This window comes from Molossus molossus, unplaced genomic scaffold (assembly GCF_014108415.1).
Source record: "Molossus molossus isolate mMolMol1 unplaced genomic scaffold, mMolMol1.p scaffold_m16_p_1, whole genome shotgun sequence".
NCBI classification, from domain to species: domain Eukaryota; kingdom Metazoa; phylum Chordata; class Mammalia; order Chiroptera; family Molossidae; genus Molossus; species Molossus molossus.
The window spans coordinates 205,174,245-205,197,173 of record NW_023425344.1 but is presented as its reverse complement, the minus strand read 5'-3'; the positions used below and the strand labels follow the sequence as shown (position 1 = coordinate 205,197,173).

At 55.3% G+C, this 22,929-nt stretch overlaps 1 protein-coding gene across 1 annotated transcript in view; it reads left to right on the top strand.

The window, feature by feature from the left end:
- The window catches only part of ITGA11 (integrin subunit alpha 11), a 122,602-nt gene that overhangs the window by 88,194 nt on the left and 11,479 nt on the right, over positions 1–22,929 (top strand). Inside the window, exons 13-26 of the mRNA XM_036269899.1 lie at positions 162–302; positions 578–781; positions 1,469–1,599; positions 4,826–4,992; positions 6,248–6,390; positions 7,774–7,884; positions 11,643–11,728; positions 12,523–12,730; positions 16,442–16,540; positions 17,826–17,902; positions 19,926–20,015; positions 20,892–20,982; positions 22,253–22,366; positions 22,573–22,659. Of these exons, the coding sequence (XP_036125792.1) occupies positions 162–302; positions 578–781; positions 1,469–1,599; positions 4,826–4,992; positions 6,248–6,390; positions 7,774–7,884; positions 11,643–11,728; positions 12,523–12,730; positions 16,442–16,540; positions 17,826–17,902; positions 19,926–20,015; positions 20,892–20,982; positions 22,253–22,366; positions 22,573–22,659 (1,749 nt within the window). The remainder of the gene's footprint in view (positions 1–161; positions 303–577; positions 782–1,468; positions 1,600–4,825; positions 4,993–6,247; positions 6,391–7,773; positions 7,885–11,642; positions 11,729–12,522; positions 12,731–16,441; positions 16,541–17,825; positions 17,903–19,925; positions 20,016–20,891; positions 20,983–22,252; positions 22,367–22,572; positions 22,660–22,929) is intronic.

The following is a 22,929-nucleotide window of genomic DNA, read 5'->3' as shown; positions in this document are numbered from 1 at the left end:
GGAGACGGAAGAACAAACGGACAGGGCGAGGGGAGGGAGAGAGGCCGAGAAGGGGAGGACCTTCCCTTTGGTTCCCCCTGCAGTCCAAGTCAAAGGCTGTCATCCAAGGCAGGGCCTCCCAGAGCCCAGCCCCACTGCCCTCTCCCCTCCCTGTGCCGCAGATAGGCTCTTACTACGGGAGTGAGATCACCTCGGTGGACATCGACGGTGACAACGTGACGGACGTCCTGCTGGTGGGCGCACCCATGTACTTCAGCGAGGGCCGAGAGCGAGGGAGGGTGTACGTCTACAACCTGAGACAGGTACTGCTGGGTGGGGGCTGGCAGCTTCCCAGGGACACCTGGTCCCTGCCTTCACTCTGGAACCCACGAGGGAAACTGGGTCACGAGAGAGGCCAGCGCCCGCCTGCGGAGCCAGGCCAGGGAGGCCAGGAAGCTCCTCTGTCTCAGGGCTGCTGTAGCCAGAGGGGATGCTGGGGGAGCTGGGGTGGAGAAAGGATGCTGCGGCCCGAAGGGATTGTGACCCTGAGGCTCCTTGCCGAGTCCCCCTGAGCCTTTGCCTGCCCCTGGTTTCACAGAACCGGTTTGTTTATAACGGAACACTGAAGGATTCCCCCAGTTACCAGAATGCCCGATTCGGGGCCTCCATCGTCTCGGTGCGTGACCTCAATCAAGATTCCTACAATGACGTGGTGGTGGGAGCCCCTCTGGAGGACAGCCACGAAGGGGCCATCTACATCTTCCACGGCTTCCGGGGCAGCCTCCTGAAGACGCCGAAGCAGGTAGCACCCATGTGGAGCTGGGACCCAGGGTCCTAGCCGCTCCTGCTCAGTCACTGGTCTGGGCTTGTCTTGCGTCCTAATCCAGGAAAGGCTATGTCTCCAAATCTACTGGCCCTGTGTTGACGTTGTGAAATGGGTAGATTTTGCTTCAGGAACTTCCACATCACCCCTAAGGGCACCCTCTCCCTGCCTAACTTTGTCTCCATGGCAACAACCAAGTCCCAGGGGCCCGAACCTCACCCCTGCCACATGCATTCATGTACTGACCGCAGTGGAGAGCTACCGGGCTCGCCCTTCTCCAGACATGCTTCATGCCGGACACCTTGCTCACCTCAAAAGTGACCCATCCGGGGCCCATCCCCTCAGGGTCATCATCTTTGCTTAATATGTTATTAGTAAGATAGTCTAATATGCCACAGTTAGAGATACTAATGGGTTACCTGCCAGGTAATGTGTATTTACACTTAATGGGGAACCCCTTTCAGACACTAGACTTCAGTCCAAACGTGCAACTGAATGGTAGGAATTTCAGGGGCCAGCGCAGACTAGGAGAGGAGATAGCTCTGGGCTAGTCCTGACCAGTTCAAACAGGCTCCCTCCGGGCCCCCCTTGTATTCACCCCGTAGGGCGGCCGCCCCGCCCTGTTCTAACAGCACCCAGTCCCAGCCTTTTCTTCCCGCTCCCCAGAGAATCGCCGCCTCAGCGCTGGCTCCCGGCCTCCAGTATTTTGGCTGCAGCCTTCACGGGCAACTGGACCTCAATGAGGATGGGCTTGTGGACCTGGCGGTGGGCGCCCTTGGCAACGCTGTGATTTTGTGGTTGGTTCCTTTGCTTTTCTTGACTCTTGGCTCTAGTGGAAGTCACGATGGATAGTGGGTTTTAAAGATATGCTTCAGACTCTGTGTCCCTTGTCTAATCATTGTCAGCCAAACTCACCCTGTTCTTATCCCACCGTGATCACAAACCCCCTTTGCACAGAATGGCTGAGTATTCTGAAGACCCAATCCCTCTTCTCAGTTCTAAGAGTTTTCAAGCATTTACTGTCAGAAAGGCCCTCTTAGACTTTATCCTGCCCTGGCCAGTTTGGGTCAGTGGTTAGAGCGTCGGCCTACCGACCCAAGGGTCATGGGTTTGATTCCCTTCAAAGGCCTATACTTGGGTTGCAGTTTCGATCCCTGGCCTTTCTTGGTCGGGTCATGTGGGAGGCAGCCCATCAGTGTGTCTCACATCAATGTTTTTCTCTCTCTCCCCCTCTTTCCCTCTCTCCCTCCCTTCCATTCTATCTAAAAATCAATGGAAAAATATCCTCGGGTGAGGATTAACCAAAAAAAAACAAGACTGTATCCTAAAAGTTCTGGCTACTTAGACATTTCTTCAACTTTAGCCTTTCAAGCTACTCAAAGGAACGGATCTCCCTTCTCCGCTAGTGAAAGAACGTGTATCTAACACAGAGACTGCTGTCCTCCAGTGCCCTTGGGGCTTCTGTCTGCTTTGCCAAGGCCTCGTTTCTGCACCAACACTAGGTATTTGCCATCTGTCTACACACAGGGTCTCCCCTTAGCAATGGTCTACAGTTTTTTAAAAAAAGCTTTTGGAAAGCCTATGTATAGACCAGGTGATGTGTTGGCTACTTTTTGAGCCAAAAAAAAGTTTCTTTAATTTGAACCATTTTTCATATATGTTGATGAGATATTTTTCATCATAAATATAATAACAGAAAGAAAATGTGTAAAGGAAAGAACTCGCTCAGAGTTTCATCACCTTAACGTCACCGCTATGAACACGTTGGCCCATCTCTTTTCAACTTCTCCTGCTTGTATGTGACGTCCTGTGAGTGCAACCACACCTCACCCAGCTTGTGAGGGCGTTACACAGAGCTGAGGACTTCACGGGGAGGTACAGGAGAGGCTATGCTCTTGGGCCTCAAGATACTAAATCCCATTGGGAAACGTCTCAGCCCAGGTTTTCTAGAAAACAGCTAAAGCTTGTGCATTAATGCTCTGAGGGGGGAAGGTTTCAGTCCCAGGAGCAGACGTGAGGGGAAAGGGAACAGGCAGGAGACTGCTGAGCCAGCCCAGTGGTGGCCTGATCGGCACAGCTCCTTGCTCACGGTCTCTCCAGAGATGGGGTGCAACCTCTGCTCCCTGCAACAGCCTATCAGGGGGAGGAAGGGGGAGCAGAGTAACTGTGGGCTCCTCATGGCCAGAGCTCCAGCTGCCCCCCACTCCCAGGCGGTGCCCCTGGCCCTCTGGGCAGCACAGGGAACAGGGTCTCTGTGGGTACAGCCCGTGCCCTAGCACCTGCCTGGCTCTCTTTGAAGGTCTGCTCGGAGCGTGGGGCTCTTAGGTCGTCAGCGGTGGCAGCTTGGGCAGTAAAGGTACTCACTGTGTTGGTTCCAGCCAGGAAGACCCAGGGTAAGGTGTAGATGTGGCCTCGTGGGACCTTAGGGTGATGCATAAACTAAGTCATTTACAGGAAACAAAACAGGCGCGTGCACACATCCGGTCCCACAGAACGGACTGGGTCAAGCTCTAGCTTCCAAGGTCCGGACCAAAGGCTACCTGAGCAGTGATGAACTTGTGGGCGGAGCCCGCCGGCTTCCCAATCCCAAGGATCTCCCACGGGACTGACTGCCGGTTAGGGTCACCGGGGAGCTTTTATTTATTTATTTATTTATTTTTTAACTTATTTTCAATCCTCTCCTGAGGATATTTTTCTATTTATCTTCAGATAGAGTGAGAGGGAGGAAGAGAAAGGGGGAATGAGAGAAACATAGATGTGAGAGGGACACATCGACTGGTCGCCTCCTGCAGGACCCCGGAACCTCAACCGAGGTATGTGCCCTTGACTGGAATCAAACCCACAACTCATCGGTCCGAGGACCGACGCTCTAACCACTGAGCAAAATCAGCCAGAGCCACCTGGGGAGCTTTGAAAACTCTCACTGCCCAGGCTTTGCTCAACGCCTTAAAGCAGAATTTCTGGGGGAGCCGCCTAGGCGGCGTTAGTTTTTAAAGACTCCCCAGGTGTGTATTTCCAACGAGCAGCTGAGTTTGAGCACCACTGGTATAAGCTGTTATGTTTACACAGCGCACTCTACACTGTCTCACTTACCTGCTTGGATTCTCACAAGTCCCCTGGGAGAAGTTATGTGCCCTGCCCAAGGTCCTGGGAGGAACCAACAGAGCCAAGACTCGAATCCATCCTTCTCTCTCCACAGCACAGAGGAGGCAGCACAGACCTTCATGCTGAAGCTCTGAAGCATCTAAATCATACCACACATTTCCTTTTATTTACATGCATGGTTTGGAAAGGCAATATATTTCCTTCCCTGGATAGGTTTGACTTTGACCAACAGAAGAGTACATTTGCATTCCTTGGCTGCTTGGACGCAGTGTCAGGTGGATGGGTGCCGAGTCTCTAGTACAGGGAGTGGGTCCCTACTGCGGCTGCACAGCGGACTCGCCTGGGGAGCTCCAGCACCAATCCCTGCTGAGTCTGGTCCAGGGACCAGCGGCAGCAGCGATGCCCTAGAGCTGGCTAGAAATGCAGCATCTGTGCCCACCTATTGATCGGTTCTGCGTTTTCCCAGATCCCCAGAGAGGTGCCAACGTGTTACAATGTAGAAGCACTGCTCTAAGGCGTGTTGGTGCAGTTCTGGTCTAAACTGACCTGGAGCGCAACTTGGGCACCAGGATTTTTAAGCTCTCCAGATTATTCTAATGTTTGTCTGGGGTTGGAAACCACGGATCTAAAAGTGATGAGGAGGCCACAGGAAGTCCGTATGGCCTGCAGCAAGGAAAACAATGGAGGTTGCCTTGAGGAGCAAGGAGGTCACTGAGCCCACCCTCACCACCTGTGCAGTTTGCTCAATTCTTCAACAACTGGGCCCCTCTTTGCCCCCCATCCCCATGCCCTGCCGTACCCCCCCTCCCCCTGTGGTGGTTTTGCAGATTCCACCCCCATCTGGCTCTCCACCTGCCCCCAGGTCGCAGCAGGGCTGCCTTGGGCCCGCCCTAGCCCAGCTGCCTGCCTCTCCTCCAGGTCCCGCCCCGTGGTTCAGGTCAACGCCAGCCTCCACTTCGAGCCGGCCAAGATCAACATCTTCCACCGGGACTGCAGACGCAGCGGCAGAGAAGCCACCTGCCTGGCCGCCTTCCTCTGCTTCACACCTGTCTTCCTGGCACCCCATTTCCAAACAGCGACCGTCGGTAAGCCAGGCCCCTCCCTCTGCCCCGTGGACTTTGGGGTTGCTCTGTTTCAACACCTGGGCTCTCCCCGACACGGGTGTTAAGTGTCAAGGCACACCTAGAGCCACCTTCGATGACTGCTGGACGCCCATCTGATGCTCTCGTTTCAAGGGACAGAGAGGGGACATCATGCCAGGGCGGATGGCAGTGAGCAGCGATGACGAAGGAAAGGCCAGGAGAAGAAGGACATAGTTGGGGTGCAGTTTGGATCAGAACAGAGGACTGGAAGCAGTGGAGTAAAATGGGGTGTGAAAGCCATCAAGTCAGCCTGGGTGCAGAGAAAAAGTCAGATCCGGGAGGGGAGCTGGCAGCCAGGGGACCCAGCCACGGAAGACCTGGCAGCAGTGGTCACTGCTCAGAGGTGTGAGCCTGCCGCAGGGCAGTTTGCTCCTGAGGGGCCACCGTTCACTTCCAGCCAAGGCTGGGGTCAGGCCTGCTCATGGCCGCCTCGGGCCCCGGCAGCCCCAGGAGCGACAGCCGCAGGCCCTGGGGCCAGGCTGGGCTCGAGCAGAAATGGGGACCCCAGAGAGCAAGGAGCAGGGCCCCCAGATGAGGAAGAAACTAGTGTCCAGGGACAGATGAGAACAGTCAGGCCTGGGAGGTGTGCCCTTCTCTCAACTCCTGCCTGGAGAGGAGAAAGAGGCGCGGCCCTGGCGCACCCGAGGCCTGGCTGGGTTACAGAGGGGCGGACCATCAGCCGAGCCTAAGGGGAGGAGGTGGAGGCCGTCAACCCCATAGTCTTACATTTGAGGAATTGGTGGGAAGCTGGCGGGAGCTGGACCCCAGAGCCGAGGGTGAGAGCTGGGAAGAGGAAGGAGAGACGAGGAAAGGTGTGTTGACTCCAGGAGGGGCTCAGACAGTCATTACTCGACCCCTTGTTGTCTTCTCTGCTCTTGTACCGCATTCTTCCTCTTTCTTCCTCCATTTCTTCCTCTTTCCCTTCACTGTCAGCCTCATCTCCCATCTTCCTCCTTCTGCCTTCCTCTTCTCTTCAGTTTCTTTCTATTCTCCTTTCTCACTGCATCACTTGCTGTCCACATGGGAGTTTCCTGCCCACACTGGGCCTCCTGAGAGGAGAGGAGCAGCTCTTTCCTGGCCAGCCTGGAGGGCTTCCTGGAGGAGGCTGACTTTCCAGAGGCTATTTTAAATGAGGAGCAAACAGTGTCGGGTATAAATATGGCGTCACCTTCATGGTCTTGCCCTCTCCCCTCTCCAGGCATCAGGTACAATGCCACCATGGACGAGAGGCGGTACACACCGCGAGCCCACCTGGATGAGGGCGGGGACCGATACACAAACAGGGCCGCCCTGCTGTCCTCCAGCCAGGAACACTGTGATCGGATCAACTTCCATGTCCTGGTGAGCCTGACGCCCCGCAGTCCACGGGCAGGACCCAAGTTCCCACAGGCAGAGGGACACAGAGCTGGAGGGGTGCTGCCGTGGGAGAGTCAGAGAGTTGGCGGGTCCCAGCAGACCTCGGGGGCCAGCCACAGGCAGTGTCCCGGATCATGGCCCCTATACTCAGGCCCAGAGAAAAGGCCACTGGGACACACTACTTACCACCTGACAGTACCCTCCTCCATAGGGTCTTCTTCCCCAGTTCTCAAGCACCCACCTTTTCTTTAGCAGGGGTGAAATGGTGGGGGGGGGGGGGGTCGTGAGGTCTAATGGAAAGAACAGGGTCAGTCATCAGGGACCATGGCTTGGGGGAAAAAAAGAATAAGAAGCAGGCATCGACTAAAAATGAAGACCAGGAAAGGCGGGCCAGTGGTGTGGACAAGCTGGGAGGAGGGACAGAGAGAGGCCAGCCTGGCAGAGAGGGAGAACCATGTAATGGACAAAGAGAATGAGATGTTCACCTCATCCACAAACTTCAAGAACCCAGGCTACAGCTCCAGCCTCGGGGACACAGGCAGGGGCTCTCAGAGCCCCTGGCCCCAGGATGCAATGGGCAAAGTCAGAAAAGCTAGCGGGGTGGGGGTTCCTCGTTAATATGGTGCTGCTTCTGATGTGTTGGTACATACGGGGTCTCCAAGTGTGGTCCCCAGGACCAGCAGCATCCCCATCACCTGGGAACTTGTTAGAAATGCATTTTTGAGCCCCATCTCAGACCCACTGAACCAGAAACTCTGGGGGTGGGCTCGGTGTTTTGGTAGCCCCCACCCCCAGATTCTGACACAAGCTCAAGTTAAGAGCCGCTGCCTTAATAGCAGGAAGCCATTCATGCCAGGATTTGGGTTCCAGGGGGGAGAACTTTTAGGCAACTCCAAGCATCCCCTCTGACCATCTATACCTAGGACCAACTGGAATCAGCCTATTTTGGTCGCACGTTTGTTCTTCGTGGGTTTAGCACATTTATTCAGCCCTGTCACGGCTGGGACTGTGCTAAGAGGCTTCTGAGGAAGGAGACACAGGAGCGGGAATGCCACGAGGAAGTGGCAGTGACGGGTCTGGGCGGGATGTGGGGTGGGTGCCTGGAGGCCGGCCCGTTGGGTGATGGGCACCTGGAAGGATGAGCAGGAGCTTGGTGAGCCGTCCAAGCAGCCAGGAACCCAGATCCTCTCCTGCTGCGGCCCCGACTGGGAACCTCCAACCCCCATGGAAACTCCTCCATCCTGGACTCTGCTGGGGCCCACAGGGCACTGCCCTGCTGCTTAGGGATGTGACGTCCTCTCTCGGTGGTCCTGGCCCAGAGATGATGTCCCCTCTGTTCTCACCCCATCCTCACCTCCTCCCTCACAGGACACTGCCGACTATGTGAAGCCAGTGACCTTCTCAGTTGAGTATTCCTTGGAGGACCCCGACCACGGCCCCATGCTGGACGACGGCTGGCCCACTGCGCTCAGAGTCTCGGTATGTCCTGGCACGCAGGGCACACAGCTCTGGTGCACTCCCCAGCCCTGCCGGACCTCCTCCCAGAAGCCCTGACCTGAGTGCGACAGCTACCAAGGACCCTTCCCCTGGCCCACCCTCCCACTTCCTTCCAGCTGCAAAGGACCCTCCCCCTGGCTCACCTTCCCACCTCCTTCCAGCTGCAAAGGACCCTCCCCCTGGCTCACCTTCCCACCTCCTTCCAGCTGCAAAGGACCCTCCCCCTGGCTCACCTTCCCACCTCCTTCCAGCTGCAAAGGACCCTCCCCCTGGCTCACCTTCCCACCTCCTTCCAGCTGCAAAGGACTCTCCCTCACACACCTTCCCACCTCCTTCCAGCTGCAAAGGACTCTCCCTCGCACACCTTCCCACCTCCTTCCACCTGCAAAGGACTCTCCCCCGCACACCTTCCCACCTCCTTCCCGGCAAACCCACAACACGGCTCCTTGCCTCCTCCCTTGTGACCTGTGCTGAACAATTTTTTGAGGGAAGAACCAGGCCTTCTCCTATTGGAGGGTCCCCCGTACCCCAGCACAGGATGAGCACTGAGTGAGTCACGGGACCAGAGGGGCCTTAGATCTCAGTCGCCCACCACACTTGCAGATCAGGACACTGGAGGCCCAGGAGAGCTTGGTCTGCAGCTTGTTGAATGACTGACTGATTAACAGACAATCTTCGCACCCAAAATAGGTGGTTTTAACCTCATCCTTGGCTCTGGCCCAACCCTTCATACCTTCCTCCTCTCCTCCTGATTCAGTCACAAACGCATGAGAGGCTGCCTTAAAATGCAGTTTGGGGGGGGGGGGTGGACTGGCAAAGCCAGGGGAGGGGAGCAGGGTGCACTAAGTTGTGGCTGCAGTCTCAAAGCCATGACAGCACATGACTGAGGACACGTCACTCATTCTACACACATGGAAGTACATGATGCAGACTAATGTGCAGGGTACCCTCTGCTCTGACACCGATGATCTCGGTGCAAGGTGGTGACAAGGGTCATAGGCCAGGTTGAAGAGCTCTTAGCAGGTGTCACCGAGCAATCAGATGATAGGGCAGGGGGTCTTCCTGGAGGAGGTGCCTTTCAACTGGACCTTAACAGATAGGATTCAGATGTGCAGGGATGGGGAGGGTGGGCTTTTGCCCCAGGAGCACTGACAGTGTGACCCAGGTGTGGGAGGGGACAAGAGCAAGGTGAAGCGATGGTAAAGAAAAGGTGGGAAATAGAGCTGAAAGAGACCATCCGGGGCACGCTCCTGAGGGCTTTGAATAGCGTCTAAGCTTCTAGAAATCCTGTTCAGCTGGATTCTAGCTCCCAGCAAATAAAACATTCTTCTCTTCGCTCTTCTACACATTCTTTTTTTATTATTATTAATTAATTTATTTATTTTTGTTACAGATGTTTCTCCTTTTTCCTCCACTGATTCCCCTCTTCCCCTCCTTCCCCGCCCTGTCCCCAGCTTTGTTGTCCATGTCCATTGTTCATGCGTACATGCATATAAGTTCTGTGGTTTATCTCTCCTCCCCCACCACCCCCTCTTGTGGGGATTGTCAGTCTGTACACCACTTCCACATCTCTGGGACTACCCCATTCCTCAGACTGTTATGTTCATTATATTCCACAAATAAGTGAGATCATATGATATTTGTCTTTCTCTGTTTGGCTTGTTTCACTTAGGATACTTCCCAGGTCCCTCCATGTCTTCTCAAAGGGTAAACGATCTTTCTTTCTTACTGTTGCATAGTACTCCATTGTGTATATGTACCCCGGCTTTTTTATCCATTCGTCTACTTACAAATTCTTATTTAGTATCTATTAAATGCCTGGCTCTGTTGTAGAGCTGTAATATCTCACCTCTTGTGGGGAATGAGACATTCCATATAATTGAGTATAACAGCTGCTTATCACGTTAAATTATTCCTTTTAATGAACTGGATAGGAATTTTCCCAAAGGTTATTATATAGTTTTCACACTCCTTACAGTACTCCAGGCAGAGGTGGGAGCTATTTTATTGGAGACTTGAAATCACCAAAACGGCATGGTTGCTAGAACACAGCGGAGCTCTGAGGCTACCAGTCTTGAACTGTGTCCCTTCTCAGAACCACCCCTCGTTGCCCTGCTTTTAAGCCGCTGCTGTCTTCTTTCCTGGAGCCATCACAATGTAGCCGCTTCTAGCTGCAAATCCACCCTGAGCTGGGGAAGCGAGGGGTGGGCCTGAGGGAAATGTGTCTAAATTATAAGCATGTAGATCCTGGGAAAGTCTAGGGAGCTCACTGCTGAGAAAAGTTAATGAGTTTAAGACATGCACGGCCTTTGTGACACCTGTCTCCCCGGCCCCCTGGGTTTGGGCTGTGTTCTTGGTAGTGACAGTGGCTGCTCCTCAGCTCCAGACTGGAGCACCCCACTGCCCAGATGGGCCACGGGCACTTCTGATTCCACATGCCCTCAAACTGAACATGCCCCCTCCACTTATAAGTGATCGATGCGACCATCCTTCCAGACACTAAAAGAGAAACTCAGCCGACATCTCCCTTAGCCCTGAGGAACTCCAGGACCTATTGATTCTACCCCTGGGGTCCCTGACCTGTTTTTTCTCTCCACACCCACTATAACAATGATACCATCATCACCTCCTTCATGAACATTTCAGCAGCCTCCTCAATGGACTCCCTGCCTCTAGTCTTGAGTCTTCAAGTTCATCCACCCATGGAAGCCAGAGGGAGGCTTCATCTATAGATTTGGCAGGACACTCCCTGCCAGAAGCTAGCAGTGGGTCCTATCAGTTGCAAGGCATGACTCAAAGCCCTTAAGAACTGACCCTTGTGCATCTCTCCATCTCCTCTGCGCCTTACTATAACAACACTGAACGACCTGCCATTTCCCAAACTCACTGTGCTGCTTCATGCCTCAGGACCTTTGCACAGGCTTGTCCTTCCTCCTAGACTTTCCTCTCTCTCTGGTCCATCCAGCTAACAGGGCCATCCTTCAGAATTTCCCTGAACCTCCCTGAAGCCTTCTCTGACCATCTACAGGGGAAAATAACTGTTTCTTCCCCTCTGCTTTTCTATTCCTCATACAGATTTCTACTTTTTTGTACGTTTCACACTATAATCATTTGTTCACACACTGATCTTCCCCATGAGCTGAGAGCAGAGCTGTGTCTTCCTCATCCTATAGTTGGTACCAAAGACCTTGCCCCCACACAGTAGATGATCAGTAATGTTCACTGGAACTACTCTGCTGGGGAAGTGGGTATTCTGTGCTACTGCTCAATTAAAAACTGAGCCGGCCGGTGTGGCTCAGCGGTTGAGCGTAGACCCATGCACCAAGAAGTCGCCGGTTCGATTCCCAATCAGGGCACATGCCCAGGTTGTGGGCCAAATCCCCAGTGGGGGGCATGCAGGAGGCAGCCAGTCGATGTTCTCTCTCATCAATGTTTCTATCTCTCCCCTTTTCCTTCCTCCCTCTCTAAAATCAATTAAAAAAAAAAAATTTAAAAAGAACTGAGAGGGACCCAGGAAAAGTGGAGTTTTGAGGCATGTTTTAAAGAAGGGAAAATCTATGCACGAGCATGAGAAACAGCAGTGCAGTGTCTGGGAAAAGGGCAGAAAAGACGAAGCCCATGTCTAGTGCAGTAAGGAGTGGAGCTGGTGTGCGCTGGGTGAGGGGCGGCCCGCGCACAGACGGGGACTCCAGGCTATGGGTTTCCTATCCAGCCACCTACCCTGGCTCTTCCTGGCCCAGGTTCCCTTCTGGAATGGCTGCAGTGAGGACGAGCACTGTGTCCCTGACCTCCTGCTGGATGCCCGCAGTGACCTGCCCACAGCCATGTGAGTTGGCTCCTCCCTGCCCCTACCCTGACCCCTCTTCCTTCCCTGATGGTGGAGCTGGCTCCCAGCGCCCGGGGTTATTTTCTGCACATCCTTTTTATAAGCAGCATGAATCGAACACTGAGCTTGAAGCTTGGGTCTGGTCTAGGCTCTGCCTTTAACTCCTGTGTGGCCTCAGGCAAGTCTCTTCCTTCTCTGGGCCTCAGTTACCTCCTCTGTAAAATGAATAGTACTGGTCTAATCCGACCTCTTCAAACTTTGTTTATAAAAAGGAATCCTTTCTTTGGAGCCCATACTACTAAACAGACAACAACTGGAGATCAGGGACCTAGAGATCCAGGACTCATCCTCCAGTCCCAGACTAGGTGAGCTATAAGGTTCAAAGCTCCATGCTAAGGAAACTAGCAGAGGATGCCCGCAGTCCCTTGGAAGAAACAAGCTAGCATACAAGGAAATGTAGGGAACAATATCCTATTTTAAATTTATGTAATATATTTTCAAATAATTTGTGCTCAATTTTTAAACAACTATGGGATGATTTAAATAGAAAACATATACACCATGACATATATGATAAATGGAAATAGCCTATTCGAGCCTTGTAGAAGGATGAAGAAGCAAATATTTCAAGCACCTGGGCTAATAGTCAGAAGTATCTCTACCTTTAGCTCTGAGCTTCCTGGCAGCCAAAGCGAAAAGGGAAACATGCTGAGTAGAGAAGTGATACGTGAGTGGTGACGTCTCCCCTGCATTCCCCCTTCCACCGGCCTGATCCCTGGTGGCCTCTTCCGCAGGGAGTACTGCAAGCGGGTGCTGAGGAAGCCCGCTCAGGACTGCTCCACATACACGCTGTCCTTCGACACCACCGTTTTCATCATCGAGAGCACGCGCCGGCGGGTGGCGGTGGAGGCCGTGCTGGAGAACAGGGGAGAGAACGCCTATAGCACGGTCCTAAATATTTCACAGTCTGCAAACCTGCAGTTCGCCAGCTTGATCCAGAGGGTAAGACCACAGCCACGCCCAGCCTCCTGAGGCGAAGGGCAGAGGCAGGAGGGGAGGGTCCAGGCAGGGGCCTGGCTGCACATTAGAATCTACCTGAGAGCTTAAAACTTCCTGGGTCCAGACTCTCCCCAAAGCTCTAACTGATCTGGTCTGGGGTGGGGCCTGGATCAGTGAGCTTTAAAGCTGCCCAGGGACAGCCAGCGTGCTGCCAGGACCGAGAACCAACAGTGGAGGGGAGTCTGAGCCCTTCAGGGACATGGGGAGGAGCTTCTGCAGCCTGAGTCCTTGGGCCTCACGCACACAGACACACACAAACACACATGCACCAAGCATGTACAAACCGGCACATACACACCCTCTGCCTGCAGTTCATTCTCCAGGCTTTCTCAGAAGGGCCTTCCAACAAGCATTAGAACAGGTTATCCTCACTTTAAAACCTCCCATCATTTCCACTTACTTTCACAACAAAATCCAAACCCTTACTGTGGCAGTCAAGGCCCTTCCCTGCTTCCCCACCTACATCTGCCACTTCTGCTCTCACCTCCTCTGGCCACTGTGCTTCCCAGCACACCTGCTCTTTCACACCAAGGCCCTGCCCACCACGGTCCCTGCCTGGGACTCCCTCCCTCCCTCCTCTGCCCAACAAACTCCTACTCCTTCTTAGTAACCACTTAAAATGCCCGGGCACGGTGCTCAGCTCTTGGTATGATGGTGTTGGTGATGGTGATGGTGATGGTGATGGTGGTGGTGGAGGTGGTGATAGTGGTGATGGTGGTGGAGGTGGTGGTGGTGGTAATAGTGGTGATGGTGGTGGTGGTTATGGTGGTGATAATGGTGGTGGTGGTGGAGGTGGTGGCGGTGGTGGTGGTGATGGTGGTGACAGCGAATGTGGTGGTGGAGGTGGTGATGGTGGAGGTGGTGATGGTGGAGGTGGTGGTGATGGTGATGGTGGTGGTGGTGATGGTGATGGTGATGGTGATGGTGGTGGTGGTGATGGTGATGGTGGTGATAGTGGTGATGGTGGTGGTGGTGGTGGAGGTGGTAATAGTGGTGATGGTGGTGGTGGTGGTAGTGGTGGTGGTGGTGGTAGAGGTGGTGGTGATGATAGTGATGATGGTGGTGGAGGTGGTGGTGATAGTGGTGGTAGTGGTGGTGGTGGAGGTGGTCGTAGTGGTGGGGGGGTTGATGTTGGTGATGGTAGAGGTGGTGGTGGTGATGGTAGAGGTGGTGGTGGTGGTGGTGGTGGTGGAGGTGGTGATGGTGGAGGTGATGGTGGTGGTGGTGGTGGAGGTGGTGATGGTAGAGGTGGTGGTGATGGTGGAGGTAATGGTGGTGGTGGTGGTGGTGGTGGTGGTGGAGGTGGTAGTGATGGTGGACATGATGGTGGTGATGGTGATGGTGGCAGTGGTGGTGGTGGTAGTAGTATCCCAATTTTACAGAGAAGGAAACTGAGGCACACAGAGGGGTTAAATGGTCTGAACAGGACCACACAGCTAGTAAGTAGCTGAGCGGGATTCCCACCCAGCAGCTGGCTCCGGAGCCTGCACTTCCTGACAGGGCATAGTCCTCGTGTCATGCTCTCTCGGATTCCTTCCCAAAGGCCACACAGGGCCCTGCAGAGCTGTCTGGCACAGCCCTGTGCGAGCTCCAAGAAAACCACCAGTGTCTGAGTGCTGCCCTGTGCTAACCCTGCACTCCCACAGCGCAAGTGCCCTGTCTTGGCGACACCTGTCCCCAGGGCTGGGCCAGGCTGGACACATAGAAGACCCTCAAGACATGTTTGTTGAGTAAAACTAAGACATCATTGTCATGTGCGGATCCCTTCAGACACAGTCTCTGTTCTCACAAATCTCACTGTCCATGGGGCACCCCGGGGGTGGGGACAGGTGCCAGTGCCCTTCTGTCCTCACCCCCGCTGCAGAACTGCTGCCCAGCACCCCCCCCCGTGCTCAGTTGCTCTGTCAGACACAGGTCTGGGCCCCCACGCCACCCTCCTCCACAGCCCTGAGTGAAGATGAGGAGCCCCTGATGGTCTTCGCCAGCCCTCTCCTGCCCAGAGATTTTATATCTCTCTGGATTTGGGATATTTAGGGGAAATTGAGCCCCAAACCTGTAGCTACATTTTTCTGCTTCCCTAGGCCAGACTTTACAACCCTGTGCCTATTCATAACCCTAGGAGGAAGGAATCGCAGAACTGGGTTTCTGTGCCATGGAAGGGCTTTGGAAGTGAGTGAAGGGGAAGGGGAGCGGAAGGTACATTCTGTAAAGTGCTGTGTCCCCACACACGGCAGGTGGTGTACAGGGCTGGCCTGCAGCCTGGCTCCTTCACAGATGCCGCCCACCTGTCCCGAGCCCAGAAGATGCTCACAGCTTGGAGAAAGCACATCTCTTCTCTGTCTTCCCCCCCACCCACCCCGCCATCTGGCCAAGGGGAGCTGTAGTAGAACAAGCACCCGCTTCGCCAAATAGAGATGTGTTAGTCTGATCACACACACTTTGTGCACACACATGCAAAAACATACAGCCTACATATACATCCAAGAAAACACACACACTATGTATGCATGCAAGTGGGCACATGCACACACATGTACACATGTGCAGACCCACACATGCCGTCTACACAGACATGTCTTTACATCCACACATGCGTGTGCCCAGGCTGTGCCCAATGGTGCAGCACCCACGACGGGTACACATAACCTTTATGATAGCTGTCATACATGGAATCGTTGCACAAGTCTGGGCATTGAACGAGGCCCTGCATTTACATGCATTGTATCATTTAATCCTCATAACAACTCAGTGGGGTAGGTACAATCATCCCCATTTAACAGATGAGCAAAATGAGACCCAAGCAAATGAGTGTACAGTCAACCAGCAGCATCTGGCTAGAATACTACATGAGGCCCTTCCTCCAGAACTGTGTTGAGGGCACCCAGCGAGCCCAGCAGGGCCCCAGACAGGTGGGGAGCCTGGTGGTGTTCCCCCTAAACTCTGCCAGCCTCTTCTCAATGCCCAGCAGCCAGTGAGTAAGGAGCGGTCCGTCTGGAACCAGAAGTGGGGGGAGGGGCGGAGGGGCGGAGCCACAGGAAGGGAGGAGAGAAGCGCGGCCTGGAGTCCGTAGCAGAGGCTCAGGGAGCTGAGAGGGAGCAGCCCTGCCCTGGGAGAGGCAGAACGGTCTCAGGACAAAACCCACAGTCGCCACCAGGAGTCAGCCCACGACCTGCCCGCGTTGTTCTGGATTACACAGTCATGTGAGACGCCCCAAGGCTTCGTTTCTTGGCTCAAAGAGATCCCTGCGGTCCTTCTGATAGAAAGGCACGTGGACGATTAAAGGGCTGCGAAGGCAGAGGGAGGCGGAGCAGCCGCACTGGGCCTTCGAATCCCAGCTCCGCGCCACTTTCCGGAGGTCTGAGCTATTACTTCCCATCTCAGGGCCTCAGTATCCCCACCGTGAGTGGCATGAGCAGTCCTGTGTCCTGGGCTGGTGCAGAGGGAATGACATGGCGTGTGCGGAGCCGGACCACTCCACAGCCCAGCCCCACTGAGCATGTCCCGTCGCCGCCACGCCCCAGCCTCCAGGGCCCGTGGTCCCAGTGGCAGAGGGCCTGTGCTGCGGCTCCGGTGTGGGCAGTGGGGGTGAGGGTGGCCCCAGACGGGGTCTCAGGCCTCATCTAACTGCTGCCCCCATGCCCCACCCGGCCACAGGAGGACTCTGACGGCAGCATCGAGTGCGTGAACGAGGAGAGGAGACTCCACAGGAAAGTCTGCAATGTCAGCTACCCCTTCTTCCGGGCCAAGGCCAAGGTGGAGGCGGGGGGAGCTTGGGGAGGGACCAGGGTGGGCACTGGGAGGCTACGGGGGCAAGAGAAATGGAAGTGAACGGAGGGGAGGACTGGGAGGGATGGAGAGGCCTGAGGGTGGGTGTTAGTTTGTCCAGTTTCTCCCATGCAGTGACATTCAGGTGATCTGACCGGTCAGCCACCCCAGGGTGCAGCCGGCCCAGGAGAGTACCCAGGCCCTTAGCCTCAGGGCAGCCCTACCACGGCCACCCCACGGGCCCATTGTCCCACTGTCCTTTCAACTACATCCAGCCTCTGTCACTGTGCTGTGCATGGGGAGAAAAGGAACATTTCTCAAGCACCCACATGTGCTCCCAAGTGCATGTGACAGGAGCGTGGGTGCATGGAGCGAAGGGAGAAGCAGATTGGGGGGAATTGGGGAAGGGGGTGAACTAAATTGTGGGGGCATTTGCCCATCACCGCTGGGCAGTGGGAGCCACTGAAGGTTCTGGAGCAAGAGAAGACCTGAGGCCAAGCTGCTTGTAAGGCAGGGATCAGAGGGAAGCTTAAGGCAGGAGCCAGCTTCAGGGCAGCTGTGTGTTCCCAGGAGCTGATCTGCAAAGCTGGGCGGTGGGGGAGGAGGGGTCAGAGCTCCTTGTAAAAGAACCTCCCCAGTGGAACACAAGACAAGATTGTAGTTTCAGGGTGCAGGTCTGATAAACCAGAAGCTCTAAAGTGAAGCCCAGGTGGGGGGCTTCCCACCCTACCCCTGCCATTCCCTGGGAGAAGGGGACCCCAAGTCTCCTGGGGAAATCCAGAAGGTCAAACCTGGGAAGAGCACAGTGGTCTATGCAAAGCCCCAGTACCCATCCCCCATAGTGGGGAAGGCAGCGAGGAGGGTCAGGTGTCATAGGGCCAGAGTCAGGGACCCCCGCCCTCTCCCGGGCAAAGGCCAAGGGAAGCGGCAAGGCTGGGCCATCAGAGTGGCCGGAGGCTGCTGGGCAAGGAGGCAGGTGCCCTATCAACCTGCTGGGTGCGCTGGGCAGCCATCACCCTTCTTCAGGCCTCAGCAAAAACAAGGCGGGGAGGGCCTGTCTTACCACTCACGTCTGGCCCCCACATACTAGGGAGCTGCCCTCTGGCGGTGTGCCCCTCAGCAGCCCCAGCTCCTGTCTCAGCACCGCCTTCCGCTCCCCTCCTCCTAGCCAGCAGGGCTCACCCAAGTGGGAGGGCGCTGGGAGGGGTGGGTCAGGACTTGTCCAGGCAATGCCCAGACATGCACCCCAGCTCCAGCGACTTCTTCCTTGCAGGTGGCTTTCCGTCTAGATTTCGAGTTCAGCAAATCGGTCTTCCTGCACCACCTGGAGATCCAGCTCACGGCAGGCAGGTCAGGGCCTGGATGCTCCTTCCTCCCTGCACACTTCTCCCCCACCAAATCTCCCACCATGCGCTGTCCCTAACTGCCCCTACCTGCGAGGGCCCCTGGTCAGTCCCCAAATGTGGGCCACCCGGCTGCCCGCCGTGCTGCCCATTCCTTCTTGGTGGCTTGAATGTAAATAATACCTTCATGTTGTTTTTGATACAAAATCTAATTAAAAACCCAACAGTTATAAGGCGCTGTACATATATCTCAGTCAGTCCTCACAGTAGCCCCAAAGACAGGTAAAGCAGGGGTTATTTCCTACCCAACTCCAAATTACAGGTACAAAAAGGGAGGGTCAGAGAGGTTGAGTGAATTTCCCAATGACACACAGCATGTAAATAGTGCAACTGGGAGCTGAACACTAGTGTGCTACTCCTTGTCCAGGGCTCTTTCTGTCCTAGTCACCTCTCTCTCCTTTGAAATGTTTCTATTTTTAAAAGAGCTTCCCTTACTCTGTGTCCGTCTGTCTGTCTGTCTCCCTCCCAGGGAGTTTACTCCAGGTTGGCACCATGAATTACCCTGTGTGGGTAGTGAACACTCTTTCCTTTTTCAGGGAGTCACCTCTGTGTGGGGAGGAAGGCCAAAGGATCTGATGACTCTGGAGCCTTGTACACGGCCCAAACTCTCCTAAGAATTTTTTCTCACTGAGAAATAAATCCTGAGGGCAACCGGAACACCTACATTCCACTGCACGCTCCCACACCACTCACACACGCACACGCACTCGCACACACGCAGTCACATGTGAGTCAGGGCACAGGAAGGAGCACTGTGTGTGCTATAGTTACTGTGCATTTGTGGGGAAGGCTCACTGGCCACAGGACAGCTTAAGAGGCTCGGGTACCCCAGGCCTCTCTCGTGCTCACCTGCTCTCAGAGAGCACAGCCTGTCCTGCAGGGAAGCGAGTGCACTTGCACAGCTGTGGGTGTCTGTGGGCCGGGCGTGTGCAGGAGGGGAAGGTGCAGTGTCCATGTGTCCAGCATCCCCTTCCGAATCAAACCCCTACCCTGGGGTAAGGCTCCCAAAACTCAGTGTAGGTGACGAGAGGAAATCGTACCTTTTTATGTCCAAATGATTTGCCCTAGTCGATCACAGTGCTGGACAGGGCAGCACATTTGACAAAACTCCCTCCAAATGTCTCCTAAGTTCACTCTTGGCCTTTGCAAGGCAACGAAGTGCCCTCAGCCCATCTGTGGGAGCTGCCCTGCCCGGTCCACTGCCCTGTGAGAATTTCTCGTTGTCGCCCCATCCTCGGGCAGAGCAGGAGGCCTTTGTCCCACGGTGTCGTCTCCCTCCAGGCCCACAGCACAGGGTCTGCCCCTCTGACCCACGCGGGGGCTCAGGGAGGACAGTGGCCACGCCAGCACGGTCCTCCCAGTCCCATCCAAAGTCCTTTCCTGCCCCACGCCAGCCCAAAAGTGCTGACTTAAGAAGGCGGCGTGATGCCCCTCTCCCTTCCCCTCTCCCCTCTTCTTCCAAACTCCACCGCCTCCTCCTCTTTCTTCTTCTCCCTCCTCTCCCTCCACCTGTCTCCTCCCAACCCTTTGTGCCCCCTGGCTCTCTCCCAAGCATCTTCCTCCCTCTACCTCTCCCTTCATGCACAACTTTTCTCTTCAGAAAAGAAAAGAAGAAAGGCAGAGGAGGGAGAAGAGGGTAAAGGAGGAGACTTGACTTGGGGTGGCGAACACACAATACAACATACAGATGATGTATTGTACACCTGAAAACCATGGAATATTCTTAACCAGTATTTTTTAAAGAGAAAAGAAAAGCCGATGTCACCAGTTCCCCGGCAACCCCAGCCCTTCCTCTCCTGGGAGGTACTTCAGGTTCCCTGATGGCTGTTGCAGTGCCCGTGAGCCCTGGAGGGCCGGGGTGCCTCTGCCTGACGTGGACCCCTCCGGCTGCAGTGAGCCAGTCCGTGTGCTGGGGACACTGGGTAGAGGGAGGCAGGCTCCGTCCTGACCCTGGCTGGCCCTCCTTGCAGTGACAGTGACGAGGAGGAGAGCACCAAGGAAGACAACATGGCCCTCCTGCGCTTCCACCTCAAATATGAGGCCGACATCCTCTTCACCAGGTGGGCTGGCACCCCAGGGCCCCAGGCTAGGGGAGTTATGGGAGGAGTGAGGCCTAAGGGAGGGGGGCGCCTGGCAGGGCCAGAGGTCCCAGGAGCCAGGCCCCAGTGCTGAGGGAATATGACAAGGAGCCAAGTGTGTCCCTGAGCAGTCAGGGAGCACAGCTCCCTCAGCCCTGGGGAGATGGTATCAGACAGAGGAAGGAGGAGACACAGACCTGGCCCTGGGGATCTCTCTGCGGGGACAAATGGGGAGGACCGGGGCAGCAGGAGGGATCCACCCCAGTCGCAGGCAACAAGTAAGGCATGATCTGTGGAGAATTTTTAAAATAGTCATAAAACCTCCCAAGTGCTTCTGTTTGTCATTACCACCTTGCCCCAGCAATTCTAAACAGTGTCAGTGAGAAATGCTCCTCCCTAGGCAGGCTGCCCACGTTGCCCACACCCCTGGGTGTGCCACTGGCCCCCAGGCTGTCCTCTGCGAGCTCCCAGGCAGACGGAGACGTCTGGACAGAGTAGCAAACACACAGGAAGCCCAGGCCTCTCCCGAGCACCGCTAGAGGCTGGAATGGTGCATCGTAGGCAAGTTCATGCTCCAAAGAGGCCACGCCCCCGGGCTGAGAGGCTAGGGCAGGGATGGCAAGTAACTGGCACTTCTGGCTCACGCCCATCCCACACCAGGCGACACCGCTGATGGATGTCAGCATTTCTTCCTGCGGAGCCTCGGAATCCTTCCCGACACAGCGCTCCCAGTGGACACAGAGGAAACCTCTTTTCCTGTGGCCTGGGGAAGACAGTCCCACGCCCACACCCTTTCTCCTTCATTTATCCATCTAGCCAACACTGAGCTCACGGCGGCCCTGTCCTCTGTCCCTGCAGGAGCAGCAGTCTGAGCCACTACGAGGTCAAGCCCAATAGCTCACTGGAGAGTTATGATGGCATCGGGCCTCCCTTCAACTGCATTTTCAAGGTGGGGCTGGAGGGGAGCCGGGCAGAGTGAAGGGCAGGAGCTGAGGGTCCCCCATTTGGGAGGGGAGGACTCTGAAATCATTGCTAGTGCTCAGGGTCACCTTACCCCTGCCACCCACTCACTGGATGACTTTAGGGAAGTCACTTCCCCTCTGGACCTCGCAGTCCTCATGTGGAATATAACAAGGCTGGTCTGAGACAACGTATCAGTGAAAATTAGATGTGGCTGCACATGATGTTTTTTTAAATTATAAAAGCAGTGGTCTAAACACACCAGGGATTATTCTCTCCCACACAAGAAGTCCAGAATCGGCAGCTTCACGGAGTCATCCAGGAGTGACTGGATCTCCTGCCTTTATGTTCCACCATCCTCAACATGCAGTTATCAGCCTCAAGGTCACCTCACAGTCCAAGAAGGCTGCGGCCCGAGCCATCACGTTCTCATTCCAGTCCGCAGGAAGCAGGGAGGGACTAAGGGCAGGAAAGGACTCCTCGGCAGTCCCTCACGTCCAGTTACCTCTCATTGTCCAGAAGGTTGGGATTTAGCTGTAAGGGAGCCTGGGAAACGCTTCTTCCTGTCACTGGGGAAGGAGGGAGAGGGAGAGGGAGGAGCAGCTTAGCAGTGTCTCCACAGTGAGCCCTGCCATCCCCCCTCCTGCACTGCTGTGTGGGAGCCAGCGGCAGGCCGGAAACTGCGTGTCAGGCTCCCTGCGACCTGGGCGGCTCATCCACGAGGTGTAACCTGCCCAAGACCACACAGCTCATCCGTGATAACAGCCCCAGGTTATATTCCCAGTCTCTCTGATTCCAGAGCCTTCCTTGTTGCCACTGCGGCTCTAATACCAAAGGTGTCACAGCCAGAATGTGAACTGTTTATTTATATCCTTCATTCATTAATGATTATCTCTCATAATAAATTAATTGCTGTTGCCATCTCCACCCCCAGGGTGGCTGCCCCAGTGCCAGGCAACAAAACTCCCCAGAGCCGAGAGGCGTTGGAAATGGAAGTGGCCCTTGCTCTCCGGTTATGCCCCCCACTTGTCCTTAGCCTGCAGGAGCCTACCCCTTTCAGGATCCCTGCAGCCCTGGGGTAACTTGGCAGAGCCTCAAAGCTTCCACAGCAAAAATGCCAGGATGCTGAGGGGGCCTGTTTCCCAAGCCTGGCTGGAGGATTGCAGCCCCCAGGGGCTGGTTGGCCCCTATGGACCTTGTCCTCCACCTCCCCTCCCCCACTGCTGCTGGGGCACTGACACCCTCCCTCTCGGCCACAGATCCAAAACTTGGGCTTGTTCCCCGTCCACGGGGTGATGATGAAGATCACCGTGCCCATCGCCACCAGGGGCGGCAACCGCCTGCTCATGCTGAGGGACTTCCTTGCCGACCAGGTACCGCTGCCCGCAGGAGCTGGCCAAGGGGAGGGATCCGGAAGGAGGCAGACATACCCCTAGGTGTGCCCCAAGTCCTCAGACCCAGCTCCTTATCCCAAAACCAAGCCCAGCCGGGCCTCTCTGGAAGAGGGGGAGTAAGGAACATCCCAGAGGCTGAGTTTGGCGACGCCGATTGAGAAGCTGGCTGTGTGTTCCTCATGCAGGTGAACACATCCTGTAACGTTTGGGGAAACAGCACTGAGTACCGGCATTCCCCGATGGAGGAAGACCTGAGTCGTGCCCCACTGCTGGTGAGTGTCCCCGGAACCGAGGGCCGCGGGTGGGAGGAAGAAGACCGCTGCCCAGGCTCCAGGGAATGTTTCTCTCCTTGTCCCATAGTCTGTCAATGAGTTTGCTGAGCACCCATACGCCCAGCCTCAAGCCGAGAGGGAACAGAGTCAGGGAAAGATACTTCTTGCCCTTAGCGAGCTCACCATCTCTCAGTGCCTAAGAGGCCAGGGGACAAGCCTGTGATACGTGTCAAGAGAATGACAACAGGAACAGACAAACTCGAGTAAAAA